At 44.5% G+C, this 14,660-nt stretch overlaps 1 protein-coding gene and 1 long non-coding RNA gene across 3 annotated transcripts in view; both read left to right on the top strand.

Annotated features, from left to right (window-relative positions):
• The window catches only part of LOC134565229 (moesin), a 51,922-nt gene that overhangs the window by 14,152 nt on the left and 23,110 nt on the right, over positions 1 to 14,660 (top strand). The window contains exon 1 of one of the 2 annotated variants that reach the window (XM_063424723.1): positions 2,557 to 2,693. The exons of the other annotated variant lie outside the window; for it this stretch is intronic. Within the exon in view, the coding sequence (XP_063280793.1) occupies positions 2,658 to 2,693 (36 nt within the window). The 5' untranslated portion in view covers positions 2,557 to 2,657. Of the gene's footprint in view, positions 1 to 2,556; positions 2,694 to 14,660 lie in introns of those variants that run through there. 2 annotated transcript variants of the gene reach the window in all.
• Positions 12,825 to 14,147, top strand: LOC134565222 (uncharacterized). The gene is made up of 2 exons (XR_010083821.1): positions 12,825 to 13,083; positions 13,258 to 14,147. It is a non-coding gene; the product is annotated as an uncharacterized LOC134565222 (long non-coding RNA).

The raw sequence follows: 14,660 nt of genomic DNA, 5'->3' as shown, positions 1-14,660 counted from the left end.
ATCTGTAGACACCAATGTCTTCTGCACTGTATACCTGGGGTTCTGTGTTGACAGCCATATATGCAGAAGTGCAAATCTCAAAAACACCCAACTTAGGGGTTTTTTTTTCCTTTATCTTGCTCTGTGGTTTGTTACTAACATCTCAAACTGAAGGGTGAGTGCAAGAAGCAATGCAATGTATTATGCTCAGTTTGAATACCCTTTTGCACATCCAGCAGTTTAGGGTAGAGATCTTTTTTTGAAGGGGGTCCATGTCAGCATTTTCAGCTGTAAGAATATATCAGTATAGTAGTGTTGTCTTGAATCTACCAAAAGACAGCAAATAGGACTAAACTTCCAAATCACTAAAAGATCAGACCAATCTGAACAGTACTTGCTTCAGCATCATGCACAGGAAATACAATGCTGTCTTATTGTTTGTTCTGACAAATGCTAAATAATCAAGTAAAAATCTGACAGAAGGCTGTCCTGCTCCTTTGCTGCTTCAAGTTCTGACAGATTTAATACATAGGCTTTGTTGCTTGCTCTGTACTTGATTCACCTCTGTGCAAAGTCTCTTCTGCCCCTAAGCACCAAAAGTATCTTAGTCAGAGGTGACCAGCCACTTCTCCCATGGCTAAGTTTTGAATGTCTTTAATATTGCAAAATAATGCTTGGTGAGTTGTTTTTGTTTTTGTTTTTTTCTCTATAGAAAATCTTGGACCATGTGCTGCATTGCTCTGTCCTTTCAAGTTTTTCCTTGTCTTTTTACAAATAGCTTTGTGCAAATACTCTGGACTCAGAAAAGTTTGGCATAGAGGACTTTCCCATTAAATGCTTTTACCGTATTCTAATGATAGCTTTGATTTGGCAGTGTTTGGAAGGATTTGAAAATAATTGTGATCTGAGAGGATTCAGACAGTCTTACAGACCAAGTGATTTTGCTGGTCTGCCATTCCCTTACAGAAAGATGGGTGCTTAGATGCATTAATGTGGATCTATCCATTTCCACAACAAGCCTGAGCAGGAGTAGTTAGCTGCTCTTACTGCTCCCAGTGTTCTGGAGAAGTGCAGTTAGGGGTAAGATATCTGCATGCAGGAACACTGAAGGAGCCCCTGACTTTGATCAAAGTTGAATTCATGTCTGCCAAGCCTATGCTGCTGTACCTTAGCATATGGAAAAACCTGAAAATATAAAGCAACCCTACACAGCAGGTCTGGGTAAGAGCTAAACTCTCAAGTTGACTTCTGAATGTTCTTTGCAGAAGGCTGATTTCCAGACTCCCTGCCTCTCCATAGTCTAGTGAGTTTTACTGTTTACTTTTTTAGGTTTTATCTGTATGTATGTTGACCTATTCAGATGTACTCAGCATCTGGCTATTTCTCTTCCTACTACCCAGTTGAGTTTCTCAGTTTTGACCTGCAGCTTTAGGAAGACCACTAACAGTTTGGCTTATCTGCATGTTTGGCTGCATAAAGATGGTCCATAACATCTCTGTAGAGGAGAATCAAGGATGTGTATACTGAAACTGCAATTCATGTAAGGAAATTACTCTTGCCCACTTGATACAAGAAGTCTGTTTAAGTTAATAAGTCTTACTTGACCACTGACATCCCTGGGCATTCAGCAATGTCTTCATCAATGCATCTAGGTCTCAGGTGTTAGCTGAAGTTTATCAGGCTTTCTTTCTAAAATAGCCCCATTTCAAACAGTGTATTTCAAGAAGTGTATGAATGTGAACCCGAGTGTGGATTTAATTGCAGCCTTGAATGAACTAAATCACCTTGGTTGCTTGCTTGAGAGCTTTGATGGTTTGCTGCCACTGTGAAGTTTTGCATCAGTTCTGTTCTGAAGTTGAACAGAAGATGGGGTTAATGGCATGTATATATGTGGCTTGATGGTAAATCTCACCAAGAGGTTGTATATCAGAGCTGCTGCAGAGGATAAAGCAGGTATATGGTTAAGCTCTGACATGTGAAGTACAACTACCAACCCTACTATTAGTGTGCAGAGCCCATAATAGGTGTGTATATTTCTCCAGTGAAAAGCTCTTCTAACAGGCACAATAAAAAGGTGTTTACAAAACAAGCAATCTCACCAAAACAAAACCCAAAGCTGCACAGATTGTAAAAGTTGAATGATGGCAACTGCATGTTGCTAGATTTTGCTTCAAGTTTTTACCTCCTGATGCAGATGTTGCGGAAAAGGGGTTGGGGATTTTCCCCATGATATTTTAATTTCCTTCTAGGTTTTGACTATGTCCTAGGGTGACTTTATGATGTTTGTATCCCCAATCGTCTGTTCTGTTTGTTGGGTATTATGTTCTGTACCTTTGAGACTGGTTCTGAGTGTGAAGAGGGGGGAAAGAAGAAGTGCACAGTTTGTTTTCTGAAACTGTACTCACTCCTCCACATTCCGGCTCCTGGACCGTATTCGTCTGCAGCGCAGACAGACAGCGGGACAGAGATCTCCTGTGCTTTTAGTTAGTTTAGCTAGCTGAGGCAGCAAGTTCCCTGGACTGTTTTTTTTCTTTTTTCTTGGGACTGTTTAAACCTGTCCTGGACTGAAAAACCCAGAGAGACACCGGGATCTCACGCCTGTGGCCCACTGGGGCCCAGGACAGCATTTTCCAGCGCTGGAGGGACTGATAAGAGTCTGAGCGAGCCAAGCTACACCCATGGCAAGGACTTTCTCAATTTCTCTCTTCAGAGCGGTGAGAAGTTTTATTGTTTCATATTATTCATTCTTTATGCTTGTGGGCACTTTGTTTGTTAAATAAAGTTTTTTCTACTTTTCTCTAAGGAGATTTTTTCCTGGACCAGTTGGGGGAGGGGCCGTTTGGGTTTGCTTCCCAGAGGGACCCCCTTTGGAGGTTTCCTCCCAAATTTACCCTAAACCAAGACAGACTAGTAAAGGATGTTCTCTCTAAGCAGCTCAAACAACAGGTACAAAAATAGTTATTCCAAGGGCTTCTTCAAACTGACTAAAGAAACAGAAAATGACAATGTTAATTACTTGGAACAGCTACAGGAAAGCAAAGGGAGGTGCATAAAGAATCTATTTATGGAAGAGGAAATGTCAAAAATAGAGGAATTGATCCATCGCATAAGGTTGGGAATAAGTGTAATAAGTTGCATACAAGTATCTGGTCTTGACTGTAAATGTGGGGATCCACCCATGGCTGCTTCTACTGGCTTAGTACTCTCATCTTGCAACTCCTTTCCTCTGAGTGAAACTTGTTTGCCCTCTGGAGAGGATGACAAGCTGCTGGTAGACATGGTGTTGAAACACCATTGGTGGGATGTGACTGGTTGAAAAGTAAGGAATTACATTTAAGTAGCTTTAACCTGGAAACATCATTAATGATTTTGGAAGCCATGCTGTGTAGGCGGTAGGGGAATTTTAATAATAGTTTTGAATTAATAACTTTGTAGTAGTCTTTGTAAAGTAGAACCTTTGTTCCTGAAAAGTTTGCCTGCCCAAATCAGATCACTGATTAAATTGGGTAAACGATACCTCCAGAGTTCTAAAATGTGGAGTTCTCCAGCCCTATGGAACCAGCATTGGCATAGCCCTGGCTTTGAGTGCTTGTGCAGTGCATTTACGAGTGTGTGCTCACTGGTGCTAATGAAGGAAGGTGCCTCCAGAGCAGTGAAACTGATTATAAGAAAGCTGCAAAGCTGGGGCATGGTGAGTGAGTGAAAGCATCTAAAGTAAGGCAACTGCAAACAACAACTGCATGAGGAGTAGACTTTTTAAAGTTTTCTTGTGAACTCTGTGAATGTGGTTTGAAGGAGACCTCATTTTTTAGAGAAACTGTCCTTGAGGGTAATAAATCTGATTCTCCACCATTTGAGAGAAAAAATGAATCTGTAGTTTATATAAGGGTGTCTGAAGTAGACTCCCTGACTTGATATGAATAACTGATCTCTGGATTGATAAACATGTCCTGCAAGGACGATCCCCTCCAACTCCAATTAGTGATCCTCTGCTCAGGCCTCTCTGAGTACCAGGTATCAATCACGTGCAAAGGAGGACTTTATCAGGAAAGGTAGCTGTGGCTTCTCACACTTGGTCTTGAGAACTAGATAAGCAACAAATTATTGCTGCCTTGCTGTGCTCTGTAGGCACTGCCTTTTCAACGGCAGCAGCTGCCTTCAAGGAAACTGATTTTTAAAAATATATTTTTTAAATGGGAGCATTCCTGATTACCACTTGCTGTATGGAAGAATTTTATTTTCCTTCTCATCACTGTGAGATAAGCCGTACAAATTAACACAGGAATATTTTGAGATTAACAGTCGAACAAATACACCAGGACTCTGACACTGTAGTATGACAGGGTTTATATTAGAATAAATCACTTGGTTTCCTTCTTTGAAACTGGCTAGTTTAGCATTATATATTGTAGCAGACTTTTAGTTACAGACATACACGCACACAGAGAATATTCTGAGTTTGAAGGGACTCACAAAGATAATCAAGTCTAACTCTCAAGTGTATGATGTGTATGGGGATTGAAATGGCAACCTTGGATGTTATTAGCACCGTGCTCTAACCGAGCTAATCTCATTAATCACCTCAGTCAGTTTCTTGTCTTTACCCTTTTCAAGAATAGGGTTAGGGCTTCAACCACTGGATGCAATGACTGCTATAAACCTTGTCAGAAAACTTATGGAAATGCAGTTGGAATGGGCACAGAATTAGCTTATTTTGAACCCCTTTGTTAGGTAAAGCAGAAATCCTCTGCTCTTCCAAGCTCCACATAGGATAGCTTATCTTTTTTATGGCTGATGTGATGTAACTATGCTTCCCCCCCTACCCAGTGTTTATAAATTAGTGCTATGAAGGTGAGTTTTGCTGGAAGCTATAGGCAAACACTGGCAGCATCCCTTGGTGTCTTTGCTGCAGTGAGGTATTAAATGCCACAGATGACACAGAGCATGTCTGCCCAGACACTGCTGCTTCTACCATTTCTTAGGTGTTGGTGCCTCCAGCCTTTCTCCATCCAGTTTTTGCAAGCAGACTTCTCAAAGCTGTGAACTTTCTTGGTCTTGCAGGCTGGTGCTCTGGCCTCCGTCCTCTTCCTGTCCTCAGCAGCGTGGCTCCTGAAGCTGTGTGGGTGCTGTGGTTTGTTGCCCATGAGCCATCTTTGCTGGGGATGAAGAGCAGTTGGTGGTAGGGATACAGCTCTGGTGTGACTGTGCTCAGGTGTGGCTCCACAGCAGCTTCTGAATCCAAGATGGCTTGCTGCCCTGCTCCTTCACAAGGAAGAAATAAAGACCATGTGAGCACAAATTTAGTTAGATTTAGCCTGAATTCTTCCTTGACCAGGCTTGCTGTTGCTCACGAGAGAGGTTTTTGAAGCTGGGTGTCACCGCGGGGCCTGACGGTAAGAGAGGGACTCCAGAGACATTTTCTTAGTTGCCAGCAGATCAGGGCCGGAAGCAGGAACCTCCGAAGTTTATTTACAAAGGCACTTTTATACATTTCCTATAATGTCCATCTATTGGGGGATGGAATCCCCACCTCCTAATCCACACTGGTCAAGCTAACTGTCAGTCACCTTTCTCCTCCCAACTAGAAATATGTAAACAATGAAAGACAATTAGCAAAACATGGCCAGTGTTTACATTCACGAACGTGGGAGAATCTGCACATTTCTCTTTCAATATGAGCGCTCAACACACAGGAAAAAACCTCATGGCAACAGCTGGGTAGTAGCAGCTGCCCCTTCACTGCTCTCTGTCTGCAGGCTCCATGCTAAAGTCATTAGGGATGCTTTAAAAGGTGCATTCCTGCTACAGGCTGTACTTAGGTACCAAAAGAAAGCCACATACTCTATAGGATGTAACTACTACTTCTGGCTCACTGGTACCAGAAGTACCATGGGAAGCTTTCTCCTTGGATGGTAACTTTATTCAAATAGTGGGGTGGGGTGGGATGGGATGCCTTCTGTGGACTTACTGCCTGCCCTGTGCTCCAGTCAAATGAGAAGTTCTGTGTCCTCAGCAGAGCAGAATGGGGCTGGTGGAGGGAGATGGGAAGCTCCCAGGAGCTGCTGGGAGGGTTAACCTCTCTCTGGTGTCTGCAGTGTGGTGCCTAGGGTGTCCCTGCTGCTGTTCTGTTCCCTGATGAGCTTAGAGATATGAAAAGGCCCTTTAAGACTGCTGGAAGGGGGCTTGGTTAATTAAATGTAATCCTTTGAGAAATTGCAAGCGCTTTCACATGACCTGATCCCAGCCTCACCCTGACACAGAGGACTCAGGGCTGTTTCAGCAGGGTGCTGGCACTCGGGAAGGAGCCAGATGTCTGTGAGTATGGCTGGTGCTGGAGGTGTGGGGCATCACCTCTGATTCCCCTCCAAGGCAATGCTAAGCTCTGCTGTCCTCGCAGTGGGCTAGTGTTGGCTGACCAGTGTGGTGGGAAGGGAAGTGCAGCACTGCAGAGCACTCGTACTCCAGAATCCACTTGCACGTTCTGAGGAACAGGGGGACACTTCTTGTTAAACTTACTATATTGCTGCTAATCTTGCTAAAAGCCAAAACTGGGCAGGTTTTTAGATTACTAAGGTGCTTTATGAGATCTTAGTTCGTGCAACTCCAGCTGGATTTGATGTGCTTCCCTGGTCAGACCTGTTGGAACTGGTGCATGGTATTGGTCTAGTATTTTTATGTGGAGTAACTGCTGGGTAAACTGGTGCCTTTCAGTGCAGAGGCTATAAAGATTGGTCTGGAATTTCTTTTTAATTGAGCTTGCTTTTGTTCTGTACCAGTCAAATTTGCAATAAAGTACAAGTTTTCCCTATGTTACATTCTCCAGAAATAGTCTACTTTGTGGCTTGATCCTGGGAAGCAGGGAATATCTGAAGCTTGAAGCCTCCAGCCCAGCAGGGTATAACAGCTTCCTTGCATACAGGAAATGCAGGGAGGAAAGAAGCTTTAGTTCAGGGTCAGGGTTTTGTAGAGGTTGATACTCTGTTGTGCTGACTCCACTTATTATTCTGATATGAATTTCCTAGTACTCTATTACTGTCTCAAATTATGACAAACAGAATTGTCTTTTTTACCTCTTGTGCTGCTCAATGCACTGGGCCATTAGCACAAGCAATACATCTGTTACTGAGCGTGACAGTATCAGTCTTTCCTGTTTGTCCTGCCCTATGCAGCTACACATTTTCATCTCAGGAAGTTGTTATAACACACTATTAGGAGGACTTATTCAGAGACCTGGAAAATATCTGACAATTACTGCTGCTAGTAAAATGTATTTGGAATCACAGTGGGGCAGAGAGTGGGACTTGAAGGTATACAGGCAATATTAAAATACCTGGAAAGGTGCTGCAGATAGGTACCTGGTACCACTGTCTATGAAGTGTGTCTCTTGTAGACTGCTAAACACCATGGGAGGAGGGGGGTAGTGGTGGCATGTGCCTTCAGAAAGCTTTTGCTGGTTGAAAGGAGCTTTCTTTGGCTGCAGCTGCTCTGGGGCTGGAAGAGTATCTCTTCCATGCAAGAAGTTCTGTCTGTGCAGGAGGTATCACACTTGACAATACTGTCCTTGGCAGCAGGAAGCTCTTTAACGTGCTCTGTCAGTGGCAAGCTTTAGCAGTGCTTAGACTGGTGGAAATATGGTAATTCCCCAAATAGAGAAGAGGAAGGGTTGCTAGTTTTCTATCTCTTTCCTGTAGCTGTTATGAAAGGAATCAGTTAAATATGGGCACTTTTTTGGGCATTTTTTTAAAATTTGGTGAGTATAAATTTGCCTGCCAAAATGTGATAGTTGAATGTTCTTGCAATGTGCAAAATGGCATCTGGAAGCATTTCATATAGTGTTACTAGCTGTTTCTATGAGAGGATATTAAATTATGATGGAAAGACAAAAGACTATTTAGAGGCCACCTACTAGAATAAATTTGTTACTTTAAGATCCAAGTAGAATTTAGAGTTGCAAATATTTGCATGCTGCAGTGGGTATATTATAAATGCAATGATGAATAAATTCAATTAATTGCTTTAAACAGAGTTTAAGTTACTGCCTTAGGTTAGTATTTTTAATAAATCTGTTGAAATCCAGTAAACCTTCTTAAAACACCTCCTGAGTGTTGAAAGTTTGATAGATGTTTAGTAACAGAATATTTGGAATAGGAGGGTAGTATACTTGGGGATGAGTGTTGCCACTAGACCTTGTGATTGAATCACTGGTGTGCAGTGTCTTTCTCTTGCACATCTCTCAGCAGTGTGCATCTTACCTTTCTGGACTGACAGAGCTAAATTTGTATATGCTCAGCAGTCCAAGTCGGATACCTTATTGACATTTTTTTCTGTTTGCAACCCAAATTATAAGCATGCCAAGGCGTATGCCAGCCCTCAAACCTAGGAAAACCTTATTAGATAGTTTAGAAATACAAAATCGAATAGCTTAATGCTGATGAATCCTGAGGCTTTTCTTAGAATAATCACTGGTAATAAACTAGATAGATAAATGGTTTAAAAGTGCTTTGGCAGGGTAACTCTCAAGGAACAAAGCAAATGAGTCTAAATTATGATGGGACTGCATAGTGTTGGCTTTGTTTTGCTATAGCATTTTTATTCCTATGTGTAACTTTTGTGTTGGTCAGTACTCAGCTATGAATACCTTAGTAAAGTCGTTTTACTTCAAGTGAGACTATAAATGAATGAGGAGAAAGAAGATAAGCATGCAGTGCCTGGCATGTAGTTGTGTGGCAGAGATTATAGCAGTCTGTAGATCTCTTCTTGTAGCTTGTTTGAGCTGGAGGCAGAACGTATGAACATCAGTGCCTCCCACCACCTGAAATGGTAGAAACCTCCCTTTGAGCCAGTTGTTGTGAACTGGAAAAACAAAACCACCCTGGCTTGGTAGTGTATGGAGAAAAAATGTCTTTGTGTGTTGTTTTCACATTAATGAGCCTTAACAAAGCTCAATTTTATAGCAAATTAGCTTTTCAGCTAAGTATTAAATTACCACTGATGGTTCAAACTAATGGTTAAAATGTCACTGCCACAGCCCAGGATGTGCTCTCTCCCCAGCTCATTCCGCTGACAGTTTACAGCAGTGTGCAACATGTTGAATGGTTAAAACCATGTTCAGCTTGGGGAAACAGCACTACCAGGGTGTGGTTCTCCAAAGCACAAGCCCGTTTCCTGTGGTATCTCAGCTTCTGCTCTCTTAGATCAGGCTGAAGTTGCAAGTGCAGACCAGTTCAAGACTTTGCTGCTCCTAAACTTTAGGTTGCTACTCATCTTGAGCACAGGGGGCTTCGAGGGGGGGTGGGGGTGGGGGGGGGGAATGTGTAAATCTTCCTATTGAAATGTGCTAATTGAAGGATAATATTGGGTCACATAACTTGAGGGCATTTAAGTGACTGACAGTGAAGGAATTTTGCTGGTTCCAGCATGGGACCTTATTTTACTGTGCTAACAAAGATGTGTCTTAATAAGTATTCAGCATTGTTGCAGTGCGGATTTGGGGGAGGTCCCCGGAGAGGGGATCCCCGGGGGGCCCCCCAGGCTCTATGTTCGCTGGTATTTGCATGCAGACAGGCAAGGAGACTTCAGACGGCTGGTGAGGTGCTGATTAGATGAGGATTTATTTAGAGTCCGACCCCAGGAAGGCAGCATGGTTACTGAGGGAGAGGGGGGAAGGAGGGGGAGAGAGGGAAGGAGAGAGGGAAGGGGAGAGTGGCAGAGCCTCTAGAGGCCTCCAGTGCAAGAGGGCAAGCCCCCTCGCTCTGCACCCTTAAAAGGGAGATTTGAAGTGGGCGCAGATTGATTCTTGGGCCAATGGGATTACAGATATGTGATACTGCAGGGGAGGTTACAGACTTGGGATAAACCATACACTTTCAAGGGGTGAAACAGAGCATACCATTTCCATAAAATGCAATTCTACACTTCACCTTTTTTTCGTTAGAATGTGAGATGAAGAGAAATATGACAACAATTTAAAAATGAAGCAGTAATTACACAGTTTTGCAGCATAAAAATGAATACAATTGCAGTAAGGATTATGTTATACTGTGAACAGTCTATCTGACTTGATGTAATTGCAATAAACGGGTTATGTGGGTTCATATTGCAAAATCTAAACAAATTTATTAGCCTTTTCAGCGTGACTGGCCTAATGGTGTCTAGCCTTTTCCAACTGGCTTTTCAGCCCACCACAGCCCCCAGTTCTAGGCTATGGCGCTGACTTCTGCTCCCATTCCAGGGACAGAAAAACATTTGGAGCCTCCCGGACTCCAGACACGGCTTCAGATTCTTACTCATGGATCTGAGCCAAACCACTGCTTTCACTTTCCAACTGGTTCAACCAAAGGAGCGACACTCTGCATGCAGTCGTCTATATACGTCCATAAGTACCCATTGGCGATTTTATCATCCATATCTGAACCAGAAGTGTTGGGAGACTTAACAGAAGACCTCCAGTTTTAGGTCACCAAAAGAAAAACAAAAAGAAGAAAAAAAAAATACAAAAACCATCAAAATACTTTCTCAGACTCCATTTTAGGTTATCAGTCACCCTCAGAACCTACTGAGGACAGCATAAACCCAAAAGCGACTCTGATTCAGTAGTCTAATACTGAATCGCACTATTCAAGAAAACAATTCAAAAACTGCTTCTCATGGATTTACCTGACCTGAATAGGCCTCTGCTTTCTAAAACTGAAAGCAGGACAATCTGTAATATGAACACACACAAAAACTAGAAAGGCATAATTGTAAAACTACTTCATGGGGATGGGAAGGAAATGGAGAAACAACAGGTTCCGGGTTTTAGAGTTGCAGAAGTAGGGATTTGGATCACCCTGCTGTTTGGCCAGAACAGCAAGGGGGGGGTCTCAGGCATTTTGGGATGTGGAGAGACAGGAGGGACAGGGGCAGAATAACAGGGAAAGGAGATCATAAAGTAGAATTGACAATTATACAAGGCTGTAAAACTGGTATTACAAATTTACATTAGCTTTGGGTTTTGGTTTCTTAGCCTTTACCTTGCGGGACTTGGAAAGCGGAAGGTGGGAACTAGGAGCTGGAGGGGAGGCACGTGGCCATGTTGGCCATGCGGCCACAGAGCACATGGCAGTAGCTGTGCCGGGCTTAGCAGGACGGGGTGGACTGTTGAGGGTTTGTTAAGGGAAGGGGGGTTACAGAGAAGGAGCAGCGAGGGGAGGAGGGAATAAGAGTGAGGAAGGAGGTCACACAATTTACAAAAACAAGTTTTGGGAGGTGCGGGGCTTGGGCAAAGCTGAAGACTGCTTTTTCCTTTTCTGATGGCTCTCTCACTGAAACAGGTGGGTTTCAGTTCTTTTCACCGCTGTCTAGGGCGTTGGCTGCTCGGGCTTGATGGTCTGCACAGTCTGCTTGTTCTGCAGGGCCCTTCTCGCTGCTGCTGCCGGGCGGGGGGAGGGCTGTCTTGGCCCCGTCGCCATGGCAATGGCACCGTGGGTGGCAGGCCAGTGTGCTCCGTGTGGCTTCTCTGGGTGCTGGGGCCCGTGCAGTGGTGGGACCAGGACCGCACCGCACCAGGTCTCAGGCCCACGCCGCGCCAGGGCCCCAAGGGGCCGGGACCCGGGCCCGTGCCCGCTGGCAGTGGAAGGACGGTGGCGTGGTGTCTCATGGGGCCTCTGTGCGGTGAGGGAGGGGCCACCTGGGGCCACGACTGTGGCCCGGGGCGGCCGCTCCGCAGTGCCAGAGACAGCGCTGAAGCAGTGTTCCGTGGGGTTCTGCACTGTGCTGGTGTTGTGGTGGTCCATCTTCGTCTCAGGGTTGTCGGTGCTCTCGCCCCATGTTGGTGCACCAAATGTTGCAGTGGGGATTTGGGGGGGTCCCCAGGGGGGGATCCCAGGGGGTCCCCCAGGCTCTATGCAGCATGAATTGTGGGGTTACTGAAGCAGCTTTGTTTTAAATGTTAGGGTGTGATTTGGTCGAAATAGCTCTAAGAGCTATTGACACAAGTTGCAAAGAGGTGCCACAGGTGTTTCAGTTCTGTTTTCTGGTGTTCAGATATTTGGCTCTTAATCACCTATGCACATGATATCAGATAAAAGTAGCTACTGTGCTCTGTCCATAAACAGTGGAGCAAAGACTATTTTCTTTCTTGGTAGCTGATAGATTAATGCTTTAGGTGTACAGGAAATACTTCAAAGCTAACAAAATGTAAGGTGTAACTTAAGTGCTCTTTTAACGTAACCCTTCTTATACCTGAATGTAGCTGATGAACAGCTTTGGTCTCACTGGTGGCTGTGCTGGGTGAATCAGGCTTACAAGCCAGCACTCTTTTTGCTGGAAGAGTCTGCTTCCAAGTGTAAGTAGCAAAGCTGTTTTGGGGAGCATGCAGCCCTTCTAGGAAGTGGCCAGATTCTTGTTTCACCAAAGCACCATGAAATTAGCCCATTGTCAGGGTCTAGGATTCAAAGAGAATAATTTTGGGAAGGTGTACACTAAGAGAACTTAGGGCATCTGCATGCTATTGAAAGCTGCTAATTAAAAAAAAAAAAAGCTTAGTTCTTACAAGTTTCAGCCATTTGTGCTTTCCTTGCTACTTCTGTGGAATGGTTTTGCCTTAGTTTGACATTGTGTCAGAAAGTTTAGAGGGCTTCAAAACGAACTTATTCATGATATACTTGTTAATATCTTTGTTCAAGTAATGTCTAAATAGCATTCCTTTTGCACGAAGCAGCTAGAACTTCAACTTCTTCAGTTTAGCTGTGCTAAGCCTGCCTTTAACCTTACAGAATTTTTAGCTTAAATTAAACAAGAAAACCTTTAGGTTTATCTCAAGAGGATCTCAAGTACAAAATAGTGGTGTGCCTAGTCTGAAGCAAGTGTCGTGGTTTGAAGGGAAGTGAGTTTTTTTGGAAGTAGTGGTCAAACCAATTAGTCTTTAGATCTGAATATTGGCACCTTTGTTGGCCACTAAGAGGTGGACACGCCTCTGAGGACACGAGGGGTTAAAAGCCGGATTTCCCAGCAGGACTCTCTCTTTCCTGCTCTGCTTTCGGAGAGGGAGCGTCTTCTCCTCTCCCCTGCCGGCCTGGCTAGGCCGGGTGGGGGAGGGGAGCAAGGTGGGCCTGGCTGAGCAAGGTGGGCCTCGGGGTGGGGAACAGAGGGAGCTGGAGTGGAGCTGGTCCAGCTTCCATCTAGAATGGAGGGGTGGAGGGAGAACTTTGGAGGTGCCTTCCGTCCCCCCTCCCTGTCCCATCCCGTTCCCCCCCCCTTTCCCCCCCCCCCGGTCCCGTCTCTCTCCTCCCCCCACAGAGAGAAGGTGCCGAGTTGGAGCTGCTTGTGAGAACTGCAGTGTCTGCGATCGCCTGTGCCTGACCTTGGTGGTGGGAGATAAAGCTTTTAACTCTTTCTAAGGCAGAAGAGAGTTATCCCTGGACGCTGTATTCTCATAGTTGGTGGTTTTAGAAGAGAGAGGACAGCCTGGGACCGAGAGGGTAATGTGAGATGAAAAGAAGCCCCTTCGATTGCCGGAATGAAGAGGAGTGGCTTATGAGGCCGGACTTTTCTTGCATAATATAGCCATAGACGGACCCTGGACCCTCCTGACTATAAATAAGACTGTGTTTGGGTGGATGTTTTTGGCTCAAACCCAGAGACGTTTTGGCCTGCTTCGTGGAGCCCCCGGCCCCAGGGGTAAATGGGGGGGACCTGAGTCCCAAAATGAGAAGATGGCTGGTTTTTGGTACTTGGCCAAAACATCCTTAAAAAGAGCCCTGTTGCAGTGCAGGTCCATGGACGGCAGTGAGAGTGCCGGACATGGAAAGGAGGGTGTCACCCTGGCAGACCCTTCTAGGCAGTGCCATGGGTGACGTGGGAACACGGGATGGTGGACCTGTGTTTCCTGTGGGGGGATGGTCTGTGGTGCGAGAGAGACTCCTCTCGTCCTGGATGGAATGTGGATTGTCTGAATTTTAAAGGATGATGGTTTGGATTAGGAACCCAGGGTTGTTGAGGGATTAAGCAAGTAGATGAAGGTAATGTGCCAGAGTCAACTGAGTGAGCATGTATGGAATGGAATTGGGGGGAGGAGAAGCAGTGTTTTTGGGAGGTTTTCTCTTCTGCTTTTGGGTGGTTGGGTTTTTCTTTCCTTTTCTATTGTCCATTGTTATGTAATATAATAAATTGTCTGTCTGTTTCAAGAAGTAGGCCTGCTCTGCTCTGTTCTTGACCACATCTCACAGGAGTTCATTAGGTAAAATATACCCTCATGGGTGCATTGGCATTTTGTCAAATGTCAACCCATGACAGCAGGCTTTCTGGGAAACCTCAAAAAGTATTTGTTATAGTTAGTGGTCTCTTTTTGGCACTTACCTAGATTGAACTAGCAGAATATTTCTTGCTTATTGGGTAAAAATCCCTGGTTCTACTTCTCTTGCAGTCTGGTTTCTTAGTAAACAAGATGTGAAATCTGTTCATATTTTTGGTAGAGATACAGGAATCAGAACTGTGATCATATTGGTATTATGTGGTTCCTTGAATATTTCCCTGGTTACTCTTGCTTTTTTGTCTCCCGTGTCATGCAGTTAGCTTATAGTCCAAATATGACTTTGAGTTGTTCTTAAAGCTGTTCTCAGTGTAATTCCCTCCACCTCTCACCACTGGAAGCCTAGTGGTGTGTGCTAATAGGACTGATTGCACTGAAGAGCAAAAAAATT

The sequence above is a fragment of the Prinia subflava genome, assembly GCF_021018805.1.
Source record: "Prinia subflava isolate CZ2003 ecotype Zambia chromosome W unlocalized genomic scaffold, Cam_Psub_1.2 scaffold_41_NEW, whole genome shotgun sequence".
Lineage (NCBI taxonomy): Eukaryota > Metazoa > Chordata > Aves > Passeriformes > Cisticolidae > Prinia > Prinia subflava.
Note: the sequence above shows the minus strand (reverse complement) of the source record. Positions and strands in the feature narration are given on the sequence as shown.